This window comes from Centrocercus urophasianus, unplaced genomic scaffold (assembly GCF_019232065.1).
Source record: "Centrocercus urophasianus isolate 14NV4802_14NV808 unplaced genomic scaffold, USGS_Curo_1.0 seq_14, whole genome shotgun sequence".
In the NCBI taxonomy this organism is placed as follows: Eukaryota; Metazoa; Chordata; class Aves; order Galliformes; family Phasianidae; genus Centrocercus; species Centrocercus urophasianus.
Genome location: NW_024884586.1, coordinates 27462971 through 27484110, shown reverse-complemented (window position 1 = coordinate 27484110; position 21140 = coordinate 27462971). Strand labels below are relative to the sequence as shown.

General features: G+C 39.8%; 1 protein-coding gene across 2 annotated transcripts; it reads right to left on the bottom strand.

Annotated features, from left to right (window-relative positions):
* Positions 1–1281: 1281 nt before the first annotated feature.
* Positions 1282–20487, bottom strand: COCH (cochlin). Of its 2 annotated transcripts, none has more exons than XM_042814988.1 (11): positions 20394–20487; positions 20273–20317; positions 14826–14982; positions 9626–9759; positions 9238–9300; positions 8320–8364; positions 8084–8231; positions 7488–7591; positions 6625–6851; positions 4763–5279; positions 1282–3990 (listed from the first exon to the last, which is right to left on the bottom strand). In XM_042814988.1, the coding sequence occupies exons 1-11, from the start codon at positions 20416–20418 to the stop codon at positions 3815–3817; spliced, it is 1641 nt and encodes a 546-aa protein (XP_042670922.1). In that variant the 5' UTR covers positions 20419–20487; the 3' UTR covers positions 1282–3814. The 2 variants fall into 2 exon arrangements, with proteins under 2 accessions (XP_042670922.1, XP_042670921.1); XM_042814987.1 differs by having other exon boundaries at positions 1284–3990; positions 9238–9303.
* Positions 20488–21140: the final 653 nt, after the last annotated feature.

The window sequence follows — 21140 nt, the reverse complement described above, 5'->3', positions numbered from 1 at the left end:
CTCATCTGTTTCTTGTTGTTTTGTTTTCTTGTCTTTTTTGTTCTCTGGTTTAAGTATTACTAAGTCACCAGAAGTGAATTACTAATAAAGGTCAGCTTTCAAGGTGGTCTTTTTACACATGAGGATAAATATGAAAGGTGACAGAAGCGCCTGATGGCATGAAGACTTCTGCAGCCTGCTGACCTTCAGTTATGTCCTTTTTTTCCTATATACAACCTCTGTCAGATGAGAATACTAGCTGGAAAGTGTCTTGCACTGTCAAAAGATGCATCTACAAGGCAGTTCATAGTGAGGGAGGATCTAAATGCTTAGAAGGTGTGTGAGGTATAAAATCTGCAATGTCTTATTCTAGGAGTGGAGTCAGAGATCCTGAGCCAAGGGCTGTGCTGGCAGCTTGGGATAACAGTGGTTGATGATCCGCGTGTTGAGCAGGGAGCTGCTTTGTATGGATACAGTCCGTATGCTTCCCTGCTTAAGTAGCATGCAGGGAACAGTGAGTGGGAGAATGTCTAACATGTTCTCCGTGTATGCAACCCCTGGTTTGGGATCTCAGCCTGGGGTCAATGCTTTCAGCATTTCCTTGAAGGTTGGAAGGTTCTTTTGACAGGGGAAGTTCTGTTCTTCCTTCAGTTATTTTTACTATGAGGAAAAAAAAAACAAAACAAAAAAACACCCAGGAAATATAAGGAACAGATTAAGCTACTTCCTAGTTTTCTAGTAGTGAAAGATTCCTGCGCTCCTGAGTGTGAGAGCTACAGCCCTCACTGGAAGTTTTTGTGATACTAAAAGTAGTTTCAGTGTCTTGAGGACAGGAAGTGGGTATTTTCTACATTTAGGTTGCTTTGGGTGCTCTGCTGGGAAGGGTGATTTTGGATGTGTTAACTACTATGTAATATAAAATTCAGTTGCAATAGGTACCTAAGCCAATAAGCTTGTATTCCTCTACTCTTTTCAGAGTGACAGAATCTTAATTTTTGATAGGCAGCTGTCAGATACACTGCTTTCATCAGTGGGGTTGCCAGTCTGAGGCCATTCACAGTAGTGAGCATTACCAGTACTCTTTGGGGGAAAAGGGCAGATAAGTTTTCATCCTATGGTCTCATACCCTACCAACTTGGTCTAGTACCAGATCCGGAGGTTGGTGGCCCTGCCTTGGAAATAGATGATTGATGTTGGAAAGGACCCTGGGGTCCCTTCCAACACAAACCATTCTATGAGTCTGTGATCATTTTCAGCAGAGAACAGAGTTGTTCTCTAGCAGGCCACATTCCTGAGTGGCAATTCTAATACGTGCAGGAGTATTCCAAATAGAGTTTGCAAGAGTGATGGTGACTGCAACTCTGTTTTACTGCTTGGTCCAGCAGCGTGAGGCTGAACTCTCATGATGTGGCTTTCCCTCTCACCCAAAAGCAAGCTTCAAATCCGTACCTGTTACTCTGTACCGTGCTGTTACTCCTCCAAACCAGCCTACTCACAGCACAGTTCACATCCTTTCCACCGTGTCTCTGTATCTCACTAGCTCTCAGTCCTTTTTGCTGTGCCTCACAGACCTTACTTCCAGATCAGAGTTGTTCTTACAAATGCTTGCTTCTGTATAAACTTTACCTATTTAAAGAAGTATTCTCTGTACCTGCTATTTCTTACCTCAGTGTAATTGGGCACTGTGAAAGTACAAATAATGTCATCACCATTCTGGTAAAATGGAAATATTTGGGCAGTTTAGTGCTGCAGTTTCTGGAAATCCAGACCATCTTTTTCCTCTGTGAAGGAATGACATCAGTAAAGCTGCCATCTTCTTTGCAACAGTAGAAGTAAATTGGGAGGAAAAATGTGATTGTGCTGGCCAGTTTGCATGATTTATATTCAGATCATTCAGCTAGCACCATATTTAATATAAACAACTATTAAAAATTTGGTACTGACTGATCCAAATTAAAAAAACAGCAACAAAAAAAAACCCAAAATAATCTGTGTAAGAAATATTCTTGTCTTCTGAGGATGATTTAGGATTTCTTTTCCTTTTTTACCCCAACGGGGGATTTAAAATAATTTAGACAGGAAATGTGACATACAACTTATTCAAGCTGTACTACATGAGGCTCACCGTAAAAAGACTTTTATATTACAGGATACTGAAATATCTGTAGTCCCAGTTCTTTGCATTACATAAATTTCTATAAAAAATTGCTAAATTAAACTTTTTCACAAAGTTGATATGAATTTATACAGCAATAGCTGAATACTCTCTTCTATAAACACATGACAACATTAAGGATAACAATTAATAGAAAAATACATGGCATCCTTGCCATTCATGTTTAGTGTAATATATAGCCAGTCATAAGTTATATAAAAATACACAACAAAAGCCTGATGAATATAATCCCTTCAGTGCCACTCCATACCTAAGAATTTAGCAATCAATAGCCCCCCTCCCCCCTCCCCCCAAAAAAAAAATTTTTAAAAAATTCTGCATTGATGGGAAAAGTGCTGGTTGATTTTCTTTCTTGTATTTTACTTGCAAAAAGCCTTTATTTTCTAAAGAATGCTTGAAGTCTGTTATTCACTCCTGGCATCTGGAAGAACTCAGGAAGCCATGTCATAATTTTAACCATGTGAATGTAGGTATAAAAATATTAATATATTTCTAAATTCATAATAAAATAAAGGTCATTTTTCAGGAAGACTGTTCTTTCATCTTTAGGGAAACACATCTCCAAAAACATTTTTACTAGCATTAGGAACTTGTTATTCTGCAAGCTACCACATCCCACTTGCATCTGCTCTCTTCTTTTCTAACCTTGTAATCCTATATAAACCAGTTATGTTTCAAGGTTTGAAAACACCCAGGTTGAAATCCAAAGGTAGCTCATTCCCCAGTGTATGTTCTAATTTAATCCCTTTGCCCAAGTTTCCCATCTGGAACTTTGCAGCCAATAATAATTTCTTGAAATCGAGAGCATAAGGTATTAGAGAAAATGCAGGTAAGCAGATATATAAGGAATATCCCAGTTGACTTCAGTGGTAAGGAAACTGTAATATTTAGGACTCAGACCTACAAAGAGAACTGCTATGATGTAAATGCTTCTCAATGCTTCTGTGCCAGATGATGTCATAGAACCATGCTGTTCTATGGGTGTAAATAAATGCCTTTTGGTGTAAACTGTGCCAACCAGATGGCAATATCATTCTCCGTACCAAGATGGTTGATTGGCATGGTGGGGATGGGTTAGGGTTGGGTTTGGTGATCTCAGAGGCCATTTCCAACCTTAATGACTCTGTAAATCATTATGTTTATATCTTAAGTAGAGAAACATCTGCCTTATATCTTTTTAAGCTGCCTGGCATGGGTATTGCACAACTGAAGCACTGAAAATACTTAACACTATGAAAAGAACTCCTTAAAAAGATACAGAATCATAAGCTATGGAAGGTTCACAGAAGATATTATTGTGTATTTAAAATTGTATTATTTTTAACTTGTAAGAAGGCACCTAGGAAGTGACAGCAAAAATATCAGAACTCTATTGTTTCTGCTGCTGATAACTGATAGCCATAAGTGCACAATATGCATAGCTTCAAAACTCAGGCTACTATAAATGTACTGGAAGTAATAATAGCTGTTGGCCAAATTCTGCTTTCCCATATCAAGTACAACCTCTAACAAGCTCACAAGACCCTCAACTGACTACAGAAAGTAGCCCTTCTCTATCCCATAATGATGATAATATATGTAATGAAATTTTTCTATTTAAAAGGGACCGTTCCAGCCTCACAATTTTAGTTTCAGAAACTATCCAACAGCAGATTTGTCTTATTGCCTAGAGTCCAAAAAATCTTTACAGATGCCTCGAATAACATCAGGAACCATCTGCTCCAATCCAGTGAACTCCCTAGTGAAGAAGGTGTGAGATTCCCTCGGTTCAGAAGCCATGTCTTTCAGATCATCCAGAGGTGCCCAGGCAACACCAACAGAGAAGACCGTTATTCCTAAAATGTAAGAGTATAGCAAAGAGAGAAAATACATAAAATCATTTTGTCCTTGCTGCAAGAAAAACAAGCAATTTCTACATCCATTGAATAATCTAGAACAGAAAATAGTGCTTCAATATCTGTAGTCTATCAAAGATTATTAGATTTTTGCCACTAAATATCAGAAATTAAGTACTTGTCTAACAAAGAACCGTGATAGAAATACTAGTGTATCTTACCAGTAAGCATCACAGATGTTTTTCGGTGATCAATACGAACATAGCAGTGACACAGCAATTCTTGTCTTTCAAGACTTACTGTTTAGAAGAATTTTGAAAATACATTTGGATCCTTCACGTACCTAATGCTTAGTATTTTCAAGCATCAGAAGCCCAAGATGTTTTTTGGTCAAAATTACTTTTTTTTTTTCCCCATATATGATGGAGAACAAAAATAATGCTATATTAGATGCTATCACTGGTTGGAGCTTCACTACATGGCTCTTTATTTTTCATCTACTAACTTCTCTCTTTTTTAGGAAGAAAAGACTGCACCTTTTGAAAAATTTTAGATGAAGTTGCCATGAATGAGTCTACTTACACCTGGCTTGATATTCCCACTTTTCATCCTAATAGAAAACAGTTCCTCAGAGCTCCTGTTCTGCTAAACTTAAGACAAGTATGCTACTTTATTTGCTCTCTAGAGCATAATTTAAAATTTAAAATCTTGATACAGACAATACAGCAGAAATGGGATGAATCAACTCCCACTGCCTATGAGGATCATTTACCTGCTTTTTGTGCAGCAACAGCAGGTCCTCTAACATCATCGTAAGACTGACCATCAGTCAGAATTACAAGGAAATTTTTGTTTGCTCCATCCTTCACTGGCCCAAATACGTTTCTGGTTGTGAAAGAAATGGCATCACCAGTAGCAGTGCCACCGCTCATGTAACGAATGTTTCGGATAGCAGAGAGGACCTTTTCCTTTGTGGTGTAATCTGTGAAGCTGAACTCAGTACGCTGGTCATACGTGAACTGCACAGTTGCAATCTTGGAACCAATATCAGAGATCTCAAAAGCCTTTGCAACATTGCTGATGAATTCAAGCATGAGTCGGAAGTTGCTCTCTCCAACACTGCTAGAACCGTCTATCAAGAAGCCTATGTTGACAGAGTTATAGCATGTCTTGCTACACAACATTTGCTCATGTGAACACAGTTTTTGGACAAGAGGTTTTACATACTTGGTGGTGCCAAACCAGCTGGGCATTTGGTAAGAGAAGAAGCCATTGTTTCGACAGACAGCCTATTTGAAAACAAAAAGTCAAAAGGCAAATTACCAAAATAGGTTCTGTACACAGTAAACAGACAATTAAACTTTTCCCCATCAGAAATTTCAGAACATTTCATTTTATTACTGAGAACCTTAAAAACTTGAAATTTTACTTATGTTCTTAGGACGTGAGCTAAGCTCTGGCTGCTAACTATCCAAAGGAGTGGAAGTTTTGCCTTTTTCTTCACTCACTGAAAATTAGGTTTCTGTATTTTCCATTTTAACATCATAATCTTAAAAAAAAAAAAAAAAAAAAAAAAAAAAAAAAAAAAAAAGCCAAACCTGTCACACATCGTAAGTACAGACGCATATCTGAGTAGAAATATATGCCCAGGTTATTTTTGAAGTAAAATTTGTTTTTCCTTTGGTTTCTATAGTATATGTCATATATGGTACAGTATGTATGTCAAGTGCAAAGCAATTGAGAAGGGGATTACATTTAAAATTGGCTCTCCAACTGTGGTAAGCAATGTTGCTCAAATCAAAATGCAGAAGGCAAGCGGACAAGGCTCGGCCATGTAAGGCCATTCTGTTCTGTGTCTGTAAGTCCACACAAGTTGGACCTGTCTGGGATCGGAAGCAAACTGTCTTGTGCATAGAAGCTGCAGAGCCACAGTGCTTTGTTCATGCTAAGTTATGAACTTTCTGCTGAAATAAAATATTTAAAACCTACCTATGAAACACGAAGTAGTAAACTAGTGCTTAGAAAGCACTTGTGAGAACTGTTTGAGTTCTGTTATTGATTCCTATAGAGCAAGATTGAAAACTGTTCATCCAAGATGAATGTCTTGCATACAAACTCAGTAGGATGCATTTGTCAATCTTTTCTGTCCTTGTTGTAGCCGAAGTAACAAAACAATTCCTCAGATCATATACTGAAAGATAGGTCTCCCTGTCATTTCATGATAGGACATATACCCGTACTTCTTTGCTTCAACAAGTTTAGTTATGGTTGAGATAGGAGAATCCCTTGCTATGAAAATCTTCGTGCAGCGCAAAGTCCAAGAGCTACAGCTTTGCCAAGGCTCTGCACTGGGAGGATGGCAACAGCATTTTGGTACCTTTGTGCAGACCCTTTAGCAAGAAAATAGTCCAGCAGTTGCATGTAATTTAGTAAGAAGAAACTAATAGATTTATTCAAATCTCTGCTACTGCTTACTTTAGGCTTCCTAGTGATTTCTTAGGTTTTTTTCCTCTTGTATTATTTGGAAGAATATCTTTTATTATATGTGTAAGACTTAGCTCATTAGAATTCCAGCATGAAGTACATTATCTAGACATACCCATGAATGAAAAATGAATAATTACATTCTCTTACTTTGTCAATAAAACCAATGTCTTGTACCATTCCCAGTTCCTCTGTTGTGGGTTTTGCTACAGACACAATGAACACATTGACTCCAAATTCTCTGGCCACTATACCAGCTTCTTCTAAATCATCTGAGGGCCAGCCATCTAGAAACACTACAATGATTTTGGGTATTCCTTTGCGTGCTCCATTTTCCATAGAGAAGAATTTCTGAGCTGCATGTTTCAGAGCTTTCCCTAGTTTTGAACAGAAAAAGAATGTGAAGAAATAATACAGTAACATTTTGGTACCAGTTTTGTAGATAAAACTGTGCTGAATTTTAATTACGACTACAGGTGTAACTCAGCAAACCAAGGAAACAGCATCTCAGAATATCTGAGTAATTATGAAGCTTGAGTAACCTTTTGCCTATTTCAAATAAAAAGTTAAAGCAAATTTCCCTCCCTACAGGTCTTGTTTTATGCTAAGCAGATATATTAGTGCCTGCTATCTGAATTGGAGGGAAAAAATTTGAGAAGCTAATTAAATTTAGCTTGTAAAATACAACATATCTGGAAAGCCTAGCTTCCTTGTTTGGCAAATATCCCTTCACAACTACTTATTACTTAACTAGCCACTACCATTCAATAGGAAAGAAATGTAAAGCCTTTTAGACAAGAATTTGTCTCACAATGCCACTCTGTTAGAAGTGAAAAGCTGATTACTGTTTTAACACACATTTGCACTAATAAAATATACAGTAAGCAACCTGAACTTCTGAAAATGGAATTGAAAATGGAGCATTTAAATTACTTTCTTAAATATGTACAGATAGAAATATGTTTCACTTATGTAAAGTAATAACATCTGTTTTCACTGAGGTACAAACTCACCTGTGTTGGAATTGCCTCCTCTGAACCCTAATTCCTTTATGGCAAACAAAACCTCCTTTGCGGCAGTGAAGTTTTTCAGATAGAATTCAATTTTTGGATGCTCACTGCAGAAAAATAAAACATTAATGAACTACGTAGTCTACTTTTCAGACCTCCATGGTATTAGCAAGCTAAATTTGAGTTTGAATCATTTTGTTCTTGTTCATATACAGTAATTAAAAATGTAGACAATAATCCTTACATAATAATGTACTGAATCTGTAGCCAGAGAAATAATTTATCAGAGTGGACAAATTAAGGGCAGCACATTTCTTAAGCTTATTGAGCGGCAGGAAATACTAGGTTTAAAATGTATACAGAAAAAAATTTGATCATGCCAGGTGTTAAACTAAATGCATTTGTGTGTAAGTGTCACAGAGGCAGAAGATGATCAGGTTTGTTATGTCTTCACATGGACATCTCTCAGGGTAGCACAACAAACAATGCTCCAAGCTGAGTTATCTTCTCTTGCTTTCTTCCGCCATTATCGAGCAAACACTGTTCTGCAAAACATACATTAGTTCTCTTAATTGTCTCTTGGTTATGTCTGCTATTACCTGGCTTGTACAACTCCAACATGAGGCCCTTCCGTGCCAATTCCCAACATTACCGCTACTTTTCCAACGAAGTTTTTCTGCAGATTAAATCTACGTTGGCCGATGTTGTAACTTCCATCAATGAGAAATGCAATGTCAGCTTTACAGTCTGTGAGCATTCAAAATAATTAGACTTACTTAGCACCAAATAAATGTTAGGATTGTGTTTTTCAAAAGTTAAACCTCTGAATTCCTACCTTTGTTTCCAGCCTTTTTCTCAAGGGGCTTCTTAGGTCTTTTGCCTTTAATAAAGGATACAGCATGGATCATTTAAGAACAACAAGACGTATGGAAGAAGCTTAGACTCTTAAGAGTTGCATTGCAGTCTGTCCTCAGTGAAAATTGGCATGGAACTGCATCATTCTTCAGTCAGTTCAATAGTTACAGATGCAGTGCTATTTCTTTGCTCTTTGGAGAATATTATTTTTCAGATGAAACAATTTAACCTTCCTTTTTACACCTGTCTAGCTGATTACTGAAATGTGTACAGAAAGGCTTATACAGAAACCACTCAGCATCCCAAGCCCTACTGTTTCTCAGTTTTCACTATTTCTCACTTAACTATCTGCTGAACAGGGACAGTTTTTGTGCTTTGGAAGCAAGCTGGGACTTAAACTGTAGAGCAGATGTGCTGTTCACAAATGAGACCTAAGTCCAATGTGTATATGCCACTAACCTTCATAAAAACTGATCTAGCCTTTTAGTGGTGATATTTTCTGTATAGAAATTCACATACCATCCAAATTTCTGCTTCATAAATCCTGACAGCACTTAGTTGTTAAGTATTTCTGTGAAAAGGAATGCATAATCCATCTTCTCTGTCATTTAATAGGAATGAATATCCCATGAGCTCACAGACTCTTCCTTTATGTTACCTACATCACTTTTCCAAATTCATTCAAGTGTTTCTTCATTTACACAAATGCTATGAAATCAGAATCAATCTGATTATAATTCTTCCTTTTCCTGATGAGATACACAGAGAAATGAATTTCACATATGCTTTCTTCTTTATAAATACATCCTGTGAAACTTAGCGTGTTAGTCAGGGACTCGAGCCCTATAGCACATCTTAACGCAGGGGACCTCCACTGTTGGAGAGATCTGGCTGGTACCTGTAGCAGGCCGTGCTGTTGACACTGATCGTCCCACTGCTTCAAGCACCAGGTTGCTGGTACCTGCTAAAATATTAGAAGAACAGATTAATGTTATTTCAGCGTATTTAGATGAAATTGTGTGCTATAAGAATACTGAATTTCCAACAGTTTACTAGAAGTAGTCTAGAGACTTTCTGTATTATCTAGAAGGACTAATCTAGCTAGAACGGATTTATTTCAAGCAAATAGTCAAAAAAAATGAAGGTGAAATTAGTTAGAAGTGAAAATTTTTGCATTTCATATACAAATCACATTATTTGTATATATAAGCACACTGAAAAAGTTTCCTAGCCTTCTGTTAATATCTGGAATACAGTTTGCAAAGTAGTAAGTGTGATCCACCTACGAGTCACTGAGAAAGATGAAGCCCATCTAGAGAGCACCTGAGACTGGATCCCATTGGCATTTACAGCTGGGTAGTTTTCCTGTCCTGGGAGAGTCTGTACTCTTACAGCTCCTCCTGCATTGGTGATCACCCCTCTGAGAGAGGAAAAAAAAAATTAATACAAATCAGACATTTTAATTACAAGAAAATAAAGCTTTATAATCATTGGACACTATATATTGAACAGTAACCTCCTGAAAAAGATACCATTTAGGCAACTGGTTGTGTTCATGCTAAAACTAACTACGAGGGATTGAAAAGATTGTTAAGGCAAGCTATTCTGCAGGACATCACACAGGCTTAGAAAAAAATACCAAGAAGTTCTAAAATTCCAGCTGTTCTCACTGCAGCAGAACACACTAATTCCTGATGAAAAAGCTACAGCAAAAAATATATTTACATTCTTTATGACTCCTAAATATTTGTATCCAAAACAAAATGAAGCATGCTTACTGCAAAATGATTAAAAAAACCTGGAGGAAAACACTGCTTGCAGTAGTAATTGTTATGGTAGATACTGTGTTATGCATCCACACAGACTGCAGTAAGAAATTGTAGACATTATTGATGGCAATCATCAGATTACTGATATATACAAGAACGGAACCTAAAATATCTTCTTCTTCACTTTCACCCATAGTAAAAATTAAGGTATGATATTTGAACTTAATAAAATAAATAGAACGCGTATTCAATCAACGTAAAATCCCTGATTGCTTTCTCTCTACACTTGGACATAGTGTATTGGCAGTAGAAGCTATACAGCTGAGTAATTTTCACTGATAGAAACGTAAACTAGAAACTTCAAACTTTGGAATACTTAGATATGATTTGCTATTTCCTATCTTCGTCACTTTAAGCATACACATCTTAAATACACAGTTATGATGGGTTAATTTAAAAAAGCCAGAAGGCTTACTGATTAAAAAGATCTTACAAAATCACTTTTGGTATTATAAGACTATTATACCCCCTCTGCCACCCTAGAACAGTCAGTACATAAATGTAGAAGTGAAAAGAAAACACTGAGGAAGTTTTCTAAAACTGAGTAGAGATTTGAGCCCAAAACCTCCTTAGAGAAGGCCACTATCATTATTCTTTCATCGAGCTTCATTTCATGGCTTAATGAACACGTTCTGAGATTGCCTGCCAGATCTGCTGGTTATGCAAGACTAGTTTGAAAATCTTGCTGATACTTACGTGCTGAGACTGTCAGCACTACTGAGACTTATAGGATGTATGAACATCCAAGAGAACAATAGATACATGTGCATAAGAAACTTCAGGGTTAAAAAGAGAACTTCATTTGTTACTGCAGGCAGAGAGGTTGCAGTGTTGGGACAGTCAGAGGCTTCAGAACTTTTTTTCCCAGATTTCTTTTTATATGCTACTGGGAGAATGGATTCCATTATTCAGAGCCAAAATTCAATGTGGAGCTTGTCTAAATAGAAGGAAAAAGTTAACAATCTGTAGCATTTGGGCAGGTACAGTACTGTGGAATACAAACAACTGTTTCAAGATTACTGAAATGCTGCAATGTGTGACTCTGTGTTTACTTTTTTTATCTGTTTGGTTTCCTGCTTGAAGAAAGGTCCCAATTTGATTGATTTAAAGCACTGTGAAATAATCAAGACCAGAGTTTAGAAAAATCTTGTATGTATTTGTGGTAATATGAGCTCTGGGTGTCAGTATCAGAGTTTCCACATAAATCTCCTTGTGGCCTACTTAAAATACACTCAGACATGATTTGCATTTCTATATGAAATTGTGGTTATATATATTTTTATTCTTATGCAGTGAAAGAATTATGATGGTGGTTTCAGGTACCTTTTTATCTTTTATATGTATGTCGTATAGACAGAGGAACTTTAATAAAGTTATCCTGAGTGCTTGAGTTTAAAGTCAGGTTTAAAAACTGGCAAATGCAAACAGCACTTCAGATTTCTCCTTACTGTCAAATAGTGAGGAGAGAGATTTCAGCATTAACAAGGTGTTCTACTCTAAGGAAAGGCACTGAGCACAAGGGTAGCGGTGCTGCAAGTGGTGCAAATGCTGCTAAAGGCATTCAAGGCCAGGCTGCATGTGGCTCTGGGCAGCCTGGTCTAGTGGTTGGCAACCCTGCACATAGCAGTGGTCCTTTTCAGCCCTGCTCATTCTGTGATTCTCTGAAGTGGACTGTTAGTAGTGGTACATACTGAGCAGACTCATCTTGCAGACCAGAAGCTAAGTGTTTGCTCAGAATCTCACACAGCATGGTTTTATGCTAATCATCACATTAATCATAAATACCTATGGGTCCATAACCTGCTTTTTTACCTCAAGGGAGGGTAGAAAGAGCTGCCGCACAAGGAACGTAATTTTGATCTGAAGTTCCTATTACCATTGCTAACTGTGATAAGCAGCAGCATTTCCTGTAGGGCCCTTGGATGAAAGGAGTTATTTTCAGGAGGCAAAAAAACAGACAAGACAGCCAAATCATCTTTTCTCCCTTTTACCAGCAGAAACTCTTTTCACATTGTTCGTCTTTCCCCACTCCCTTCTCCAAGCTGCGGCCACCTACTGCTGCCTGACTACAATCAATTCAGCAACAGGGAGCTGTTCCGGGTTTCATGCCAGCATCTTCTGGCCCTCTAGGTTCTGCTTACTCTGCCTGCTCTGCACTATATTGCTTTTGGCAAGAAAGAAGGCTCAGCAGCAGAAGCAGCCTATACAGCAAAGTTTTCCAGGGGATCTGCTGGTGCTCAGAAGCCAGACAACCCTTCTATCAGTAGCCTTGTAGCAAATGTTACAGCTGCTCAGGGTCCATCAGTGCTTGTAGTTGATTTACAGCCATATTTGCTAATACCACAATTTGGTTTTGTTCACTTGATTTGAGGGAACTTGATGTTTATTTAGAGGTGCTCCCAGCCTGTGGCTAGTTATAAAAAAATGTGCATGTCTATTTAGCATCTAAACACTGTGTTAAGTTAGGTCTCCGTTTAGCAGAATTGGCAGAACAGAGCTGCACAAACTGAGAACTGAGTCCTTAATTTGACCTTCTGATTATTAATCCAATTAATCACTCAGTAGTAGATTTAACTCAATTCTTCATGCTTGTATAGCATCAGCTTAGTAGGAGGTTCTCCATTCTTCCCCCTGACAACTAAAACAATTTCTTCTGCCCAGAAAAAGAACAGTATTAAATAAATACTCTGTTTCCTGAGAGTAATTACATGTAAAATAAGAAGAGAAAAAAAAGATAAAAAGCCAAATGTAACAAACTAAAGCTAGCAGAAAACTCATTCATATCTAGCATTCAGAATTCTTCACAGCTACATTCTGATAAATTCTTTAAAATGCACAATGTAGTATTTTTCTTGCAGTAATGGTCACGTCACAGTAGAACTACTCATAGGAATTAGCATTATTTGGTGCATGTAGAAGTTTAGGAATTGAGCCTCAGTTTGGACCCAGCACATGCAAACTGGCATGTGTGTTTGGGAAGAGGAACTAACAATTCTCACAGTCATTCTTCAGTTTAAAAAATTTAAATAAGCACTTCTCCCCAAAATGATGGCACACACAGCTTTGAACTACATGTGATTGTTTCAGTCGTTTGGAAGAAATTTCTGAAATTCTCAAAACACATATATGATTATACAACAAGAGAGGTAATTACCTATTAGCAACATATTTTTTGAATTACTTTGACACCAAGATGGAGTTTAGCCACTGCAACACAGAACTGGAAGGAACAAGTCTTTGGTATGTTTTAACTGGCTTCTGTAGGCTGAAGTTAGCAGAGACCTGAACAACAGTTTCCTCTCCTCATCCAGCAATTCATATTGACTAGGACCAGCATTTGTCACTTCTTGGGGAAGTGCTCATAGCTTGGGGAAATGCTCATAGATAGAAAATTCTGTGCTAAATGTGAAAGGTTGATGGACTAGTGGCATCTAGCTTAAAGGAGGTCCTTCAGGAAAAGGGAATAGAGAATATTCTAAAGAATATTTCACCTATATTCCTTTTTTTTTTTTCCTCCCCTCCAGAGTGCTAAACTACAATTAATTCAGGAGACTTGGATTTAGTTCATTTACACTGGCATATGAAGAATCAGATTAGAAGATACATTTTAATCCCTTTGTTGCTGCTAGAACACTTGAGTGGTTAGAAACAGCTTTTTGTTTTGTTTTTAAAACTGCGTATTTCAGAGAGAGTATAATATGTGTTGATGTATGCTGTGGAAAAAAAAATATATTGCATAAGCCTTTGCTTCCTAGTTGGAGAAAGTTAACACACAATTTATAAGATACGAACTTCAGCAGAGAGCTACATGACGTACAGATGTCTGTGCTTTATTGCACATAGGAAAAAAAAAATCTGAACTTTTTATTTCTTGTACCTCCTTTTGTAAAAATGTTGATTTTCCTGGTGCTGTTCTAAAAAAATTATGAGAATTAGAATCACTTTTACTAACTCTCGCTTAAATTAATGAGAGATTCCACTAAGGCACAGTAAATGAAAAACTGGAGTAAAGCAGATGTTGCAGCTGAGCCACAGCACTTGCTGATTTCCTGCAGCTAATGCAGTCAATTTGGGCTGCAGGGAAGGGGGGAAACAAACACCCCCAGATTTTGTGGATGGAGCTTCCTTAGCAGTCAAACCACAGCCACTGGAAGGAGAGGTTTAAGGCTGCTGCCTAGCAAACATGAAAGGTTTCTCCAGTGACCACACAGAAATGAAATGCTAAAAACTGTCCACATGGATGACATTCACCCAAATCATGCCTAGGTTTTTTTGCTTAAACAGATTTTAACAGTTTCAGGAGAGATGTCATAGAAACTAAAGTAAAAACTTAATTTGCTTTTATTCTCCTGTTAGTTGCTTTTTTAGATTGTATATCTACGTCTGCTAGTAACAAACGTTACCTTACAAGGGAAGCCTGACTGCTGCTTTTCAGCATCACTAGCTTTGTTGTTTTCAAGAACACTTGCAAACCACCCACTTTTACCCCCACAGGTATGGTCTGTTCTTCTAATGACATTCCAGTTATATTAGGAAGCTATCTAAAGTCCTTAAGAATCTTCATTATAATGGCATCAAAAGGATAGCATTTAGAAAATAGCAAGATTGTATATAGACTCACTTAATACAAGGATTAACAATCAGTCATCTGACTTACCTGTGTATGGCAGCTCCACAGACACTGGAAAGAGAGGCATAAACTCCATCCCCAAAGACGTAGAATTGCCACAGAGGACAGTTTGCTGGGCAAAGGACATCTTCTGTCTCCTTTCTAAGGTCAAGTCCTCTTGTAAAGCATGTGATAGCAGTGGAAGCTAAAGAAAAAGAAAAACTTGTGACCTGAAAAATCCAATTTTTTTGTTATTGTTCTTAAGCAAGCCTCTCTGTTGCCAAATATGAAGCACTGTTTGAATTTGAAATTAGGTACAGCCTCTCATCCTGTGCTTCTGTATGTCTGTAAAGGTCTCTTTGGCACTTACAGGTGTGCAACTATGACAAGTACAATGCAGTTCTCAATTTATGGAAAAAAAAAAAAAAAAAAAAAAAAAGAGAGGCAGAAAAGTTCAGAAAAGCTTTTAAAAAAAAAAGAACAGGAAACACTAAACATTAGAATAATATCCAGGAACAGTACAGAGGAAAACAGCAGCAATTCACAACATGTGCAAATTTACCGCAGAGAGAAAGGCCAGGGAAAAAAACCTAGAGGGCTGGCGGGCACAAGAGGGAATGGCACTCTCCAGGACAGGAACCAAAGAACCCAGACATCCTCATAGTGCTCTGCAGCCATGGGCAACCTTTGTACTGCCTGGGAAGCCTCTGTCTGGTGTCATTCATGGAACAGGTTGACAGCAGCCATCTCCCTGAGCTTCTGCAGTAAACCCTACTGAAGCCAGTAGAAAAGCAAAAAGGGAGTACCAATCTTTCTGCTCCAGCAAGACTAACTGCATCTCAGACATTCATATCAGCTCACTGCAATTAATATTAAATCATCACATTTGTGGAGATAATGCTAAGATTCAGTCAGTGAGACTAAAATTATTTACTGGTTTTCAGCACATGAATTTTTCATGTAAGAATTCTGTTTTTTTTTTTCCTTGAAAGTTGCTCCCCAAGTTATCATCCTTTGGCTTTTACTGTGCTTACGTGTTCATACACCTACACACACAGACAGGTGTATACCAATGTTAAGTTTTGCCTGCTGGACTGAAGCTTTTTCATTTCAAAACTTAGAGGTCATGATCTTGTATACTTAACTACCATCTTGCTGCTAAATGGTGCAGTCTGGTAGCATAGCAAGTTAGGGTTTTAGCTTAGATCAACCAATTCATCATCATAAGTTCAACTCATGACTGGATATTCTGAAATTCCCAAGAGCACGTCTTGCCACCACTAAGAACTAGTAGGTGCAAGAACCTCTTCTGTAGCCTTTCTATGATATTGAGAGCTGACAGAGTCTAGCTAACAATTAGGTGCATACACCATGAGCGTGTGTTTCATGGATTAGTGTTCCATCTCACGCCTGCTTCCCTCCCCACCCTTTCTACTCTTAACCCAAAGTGTTTATTGACCCCAAAATAAGCTGCCGCTATTTGAAAGACTGCTTTTGGAGCATGTGCTGTTCCTAATCAGCAGATGGAAGAGATTACATTGCTGTGGTGCCTCCTGCTAATCTCACTGACTTTAAAGCTAACAATCAGAACATCTACAGCTGGAAATGTACACAGTGAAGCGTGTCTGATCACTTCTGCTGCATAAATTTAACAGATGTGTTTACAGAACATATGTGTAGTTTTGCTTTTTAAGTATACCTATTCCTCATTAATACTATATGTAAACTACAGTAAGCTATCTAATTACATCTTCCTAAAAAACCTTAGCAGCTATTTGTCACCACTAAGATGTTACTTAAATATGCTGAGTATGTCTATATAGTCCAGGTGAAGGGGGAAATAAAAGCAGGAAATGCTTTTTCACTTCCTCCTTTCAAAATAATAGAAGATGTCTACTTAGTATGAGCCACTAAAGTTCTTTAGTCTTATTATCAAGTTTCCTAAAAACAAAGAAATTTTTTTTAGGCCTTACGCAGTCTTCCCTATCCACATCCTATCCATGTTTAGTCTTACATCTTTGCCTTAAAAACAGAAGTCTGCAAAATAAGCAGAATGACCATGCTTATACCTAGAAGCTCATCAGTTCCAGTGTTAGAAGTGCTAAGATATTTTGTATTTCATAATGAAATAACATCCATCAAGTGACAACTACCAAGGCCATCAAACAACAGCCAGAAAGCTAGATACTCTTAGAGGAATCACTGCAATAGGCACTAAAGGTAATCCAGTCTTGCAGTACAACTTGTGCTGTGTGCCCTGGAACATTTTTCCAGCCTCCAAAAGTGCTAAACACCACAGGAAGTTTGTAATACCTGCCACTTCTAATGTACTTACCCTGACTGAGTTCCTTGGCAGGCTGCACATATGAATACAATTGGATATGTCTAATTAACACATGCCTTATTGCTTGGAGATCTGCGTTTCTCTCACTAGCAGACACTCTCTAAATACAGTCATGTCAAACCAACATTTTACATTTCTGATCACTTTGAAGATGGTGGTGATCATGGAGAAACCTGGCTATGTTTTTTCTAGCCAAGGAAACACAGATGTATACTGAAGCCCAATACCTTTTCTATGTACTGGCTGCCTAAAGATCCTCATCTGTACCTTGTAAGAGGTACTCCAGATGGGAGACACCAAATTGCTGCTGTGTGAAGAGCTGACACACTGCAGCTAGGACCTTTACCAGCTCACAGCTCAGTTGGATCAACAATGAAAGTTTTGTAACATACAATTTGACTTTAAGTACTTATGCTGTTAATTAAAAAGTAGTTTATTTTATTTTGCTGTGTAGATACAGCTTCCTAAGCTATAATTTTGGAACTAACATTAGCAATGTCAGGAACACTATCAAGAACACTATCAAGATAGTAAGTAGTGGGTACCAAAATTAATGGTACCAGCTTTGCAGTGATTTTGTTTCTCCCTGTTATTTAATGAATCCTGTAAAAATCACAAGCAGCCCAATATGAACTTAGAGTGCATTAATCATACCTGAACACTGGATCATACAGAGGTTCTCTACCTGCTTACACGGTAATCATTCTTGCCAAGTTTTGTGAGGCACTGCTACTCAAATTTAAGAAAGTAGTTGTTGTTGTTAGCATATCCACAGTAATTTATCTTTGCAGAACCAGTAACATAAAACCCAAGCGTCATAATCACTGTGATTTAAGAATGCAAGAACAGCAGTGCTTGTAATATTTCTCTGGATACTTATGTGACCCAGTACTCTTACCAATTTCATGAATGCTTAAGGTCTAAAGCCATGCATTTTTTAGATAGAGGAAGGATAAGCTTGCAGTTAACAAGAAAGGACTCAGTCCAAGACCTCTACCCAGTCTGAAGTTCAATGGAAAGCAGAGACCTCTGTATATGTGAAAATAACACTTTAGTCTATAAAAAATGACCATAAACCCGCTCTGTCAAGACACACTCCTTAAGCCTTATGGAGACACTACTTCAAGGCATTCCGAAAAATCTGTACACAAAAAAAAACAAACAACAACTGTATTTCTTCCTGTTTCAAGCCATATTTAAAGGCAGGGATGAATGTCTTCCTTCGCTGTAGACCTAAAAAAAGAAAAAAAAAAGTGAAGGCTCACTTCTGTGCTGACACACTGGTAACCATGCTTTCAATCTTTCCATCAGTTTGATATTTTTGTTGCCTCATCCCACATACTTTGATTTGCTCTGAATAGCATTGTCTTATGCCCACCTATAAGAAGTCCTCACTTCATTTTTGACAGGAGTCACTAAGACTCTAGAAAAATGAAATCAATGCTGAGATTTGAGCTCTAACCTTGAAATTTCCATGTATTGTTTTGGAAAATTAGACTTCATGCAAGAAAAAAAAAAAATAAAAATCTATGTAGGTTATAAGTGTCAGGGACTCCTAAGACCAAGATATCTTTACAGGCCATAAAATAGATAGGGGCTTTTTTTTTTTTTTTTTTTTTTTTTGTATGTATGTTTTATACAGGTCTGAATTTCCTCTTCAGAACAGGAAGGTTTGGAGGTTTGTTTGATTTTTTTTTTTTTTTTTGTCTTGAGGCTTCAGACAAACCTGGATTTATATGTCATGCATTGACTATTCCTACCAGCCTTGTCCGTAGCAGAAGAAAACCATGTTGGTAGAAATATACCTGCTTACATTTTGGAAAGCATGTTCATAGATTAAATACTTATTTGTGCTATGTTCAGTACGTATCTCGGTACGAGGAGCAATGCAATTTTAAAAAGCATCAGGGCTGTATTACTTATTTTAATCTGAGATTTGCACTTTTCTGTTCAAATTAAGTTCACTTACTACCATATGTCAGTGTGCACCCACCACAGTCATTACCATATACATACATATATCCATATACAGTCACCTCGTGTATGACAGCCGCAGTCGTAGTACTTGGCTGTATTTGTGTGTATTTGTTAAAAGGGAACTATGAGAAAAGATCTCCCTGAGTAGCTACAAGCATAAATAAGGCAGATATTCAAGGGAGCTCGATGTTCTCGCATTACTTTGAATGTCAGAATTTTAACCTTTTTTTTTTTCCCCCCCCATAAAAGTTTATGCATGCTTCTAGCTCAATCATATTTGCCAGCATCCCCTTAACATTACGTTAGTTGGTCCCAGATACCTTCTAATTAGAGGCTTCTTCTCCAGCCATGGGAGAAAGCATTACAAAAAACTTTTCATTTGCTTCCCGCTGATATTTCACCTGTGATGCACCTGTAAAACAACAAAAGGAACCGGGGTTGCTTGCTGTAGGTTTTCTGTCGCTGTTCTGTTGTTTTATTCTTCAGTCACAGCAGTCCTGTGACGTACGGCTATTATCTCGATAACAACAACCGCTTCCTGCTGAAGGGACCCCGAGCGATCGCCCGGAAGCCGCAGGTCACTCACCGGCCGCGGACAGGGCGATAACCAGGCGGGCGCTGCCGGGTCTCCTGCCCGCCCTCCCCTGCGCTAGAAGGGCCGACCGCGCGGCTCGCATCCGTCGGACACTTCTTGCGGCGTTTCCTGCGGCTCGCGGTTGCCTCGGTTTGACAGGCTTCGGACACCCGTTCTCCAGAGGCGGGGATGCAGTCCCTCAGGTCACGTAGCAGCTCCCGCACCGCTAGGTGCGTTCAGTTCGCTCTTTGCTTTCCAGGTCGCGTTGACGGCGGTGCGGGCGCACAAAACTCATATCGATTTCACAGGCAAAATCGCGCTGGGGATCCTCGCGCTGTCGGTGCTCGGGCACCCCGCTGCACACAGCGGCACACACACACACACGGCACTCCCCCGGGCACACACGTTTGTTACCGCTACGTTCAGACCAGGAGGGAGAAGAGCGGAAACACTTCCATACACCTCCCGTGCCCCTCTGCATTCTCATCCCCCCCTTTCCCGGCCTTTGCGCCACTCATACCCCAAAGGACACGCCGGCTCTCAAAGCCAGCCCCGCAGACGCGTCCTGCCGCCGTGCGGGGCAGAGGACCGCACGCTCACCTGAGCTGTCACTCCCGCGCGCGGGGCCGCAGAGCAAGAAGACGCCTACGGAGAGATAGAGAGCGGGTCGGGTCGGGCCGGGTCGCACCGGCTCGGGTCGCCCCGTAGACGCGGTACGCACCGAGGAGAAAGGGGGTGAGCTGCATGGTGGTAGGGCACGCTCCCGGGCGCGAAGACAGGCGCAGCGCAACCTAGCCGATGTCCTCACCGGGTTGCACCTCCGCAACGCTGTGTCGCAGCTGCCGCCGCGCACGCCTTAAACCTCTCCCGGGGCGCATGGGCACTGGGCAGGCGAGGGCGGCCAGGGTGGGAGCGAGGGAGGGAGCAGGCACTGGCGGGGCGGCCCCAGCGCTGGGCGCAGCCCGGCCCGGTCCGGCAGGTGCTGCCGTTCCGCCCCCGCCGCGTGTCCCATTCCGCCTCCGTCTGCTCAGACGGCACTGGCGGCCGCTCTCCTCGGAGCCGCCGGGAAGCCGCTTCGGTGCTGCTGCCGGCCGCGAAGCCCCGGCCGTGGCGACTCGCACCCTGCCCGGCTCCCTGCTTCGCGCACCGCCAGCCTGCCTTCGCCGTTTGCCCCTCAAAACCGGCCCTCTTAATTCTCCGTGTCCCTGTCACATGCGTGTTTTGAACACCTTATTTCAGATGGAGTCAGTCAGTTTAATGAAGTGACTCGGCTGTCGGTTACAGCGTCGGGAATTAGTTGGGAACAGAAGCCGCGGCGGGCAGCCAGACTGAGCCGGGCTCTGCCGGTGCCGAAGAGCGGCTCGGCACAGCGCGGTGCCCCCGCGGCGCTGGGTGCTGCGGGCTGCGGACCCTTTCGTCTCCCGTACGGGTGGAGCGCCCTGACCGTACCGAACCGGCTGTGTTCGGT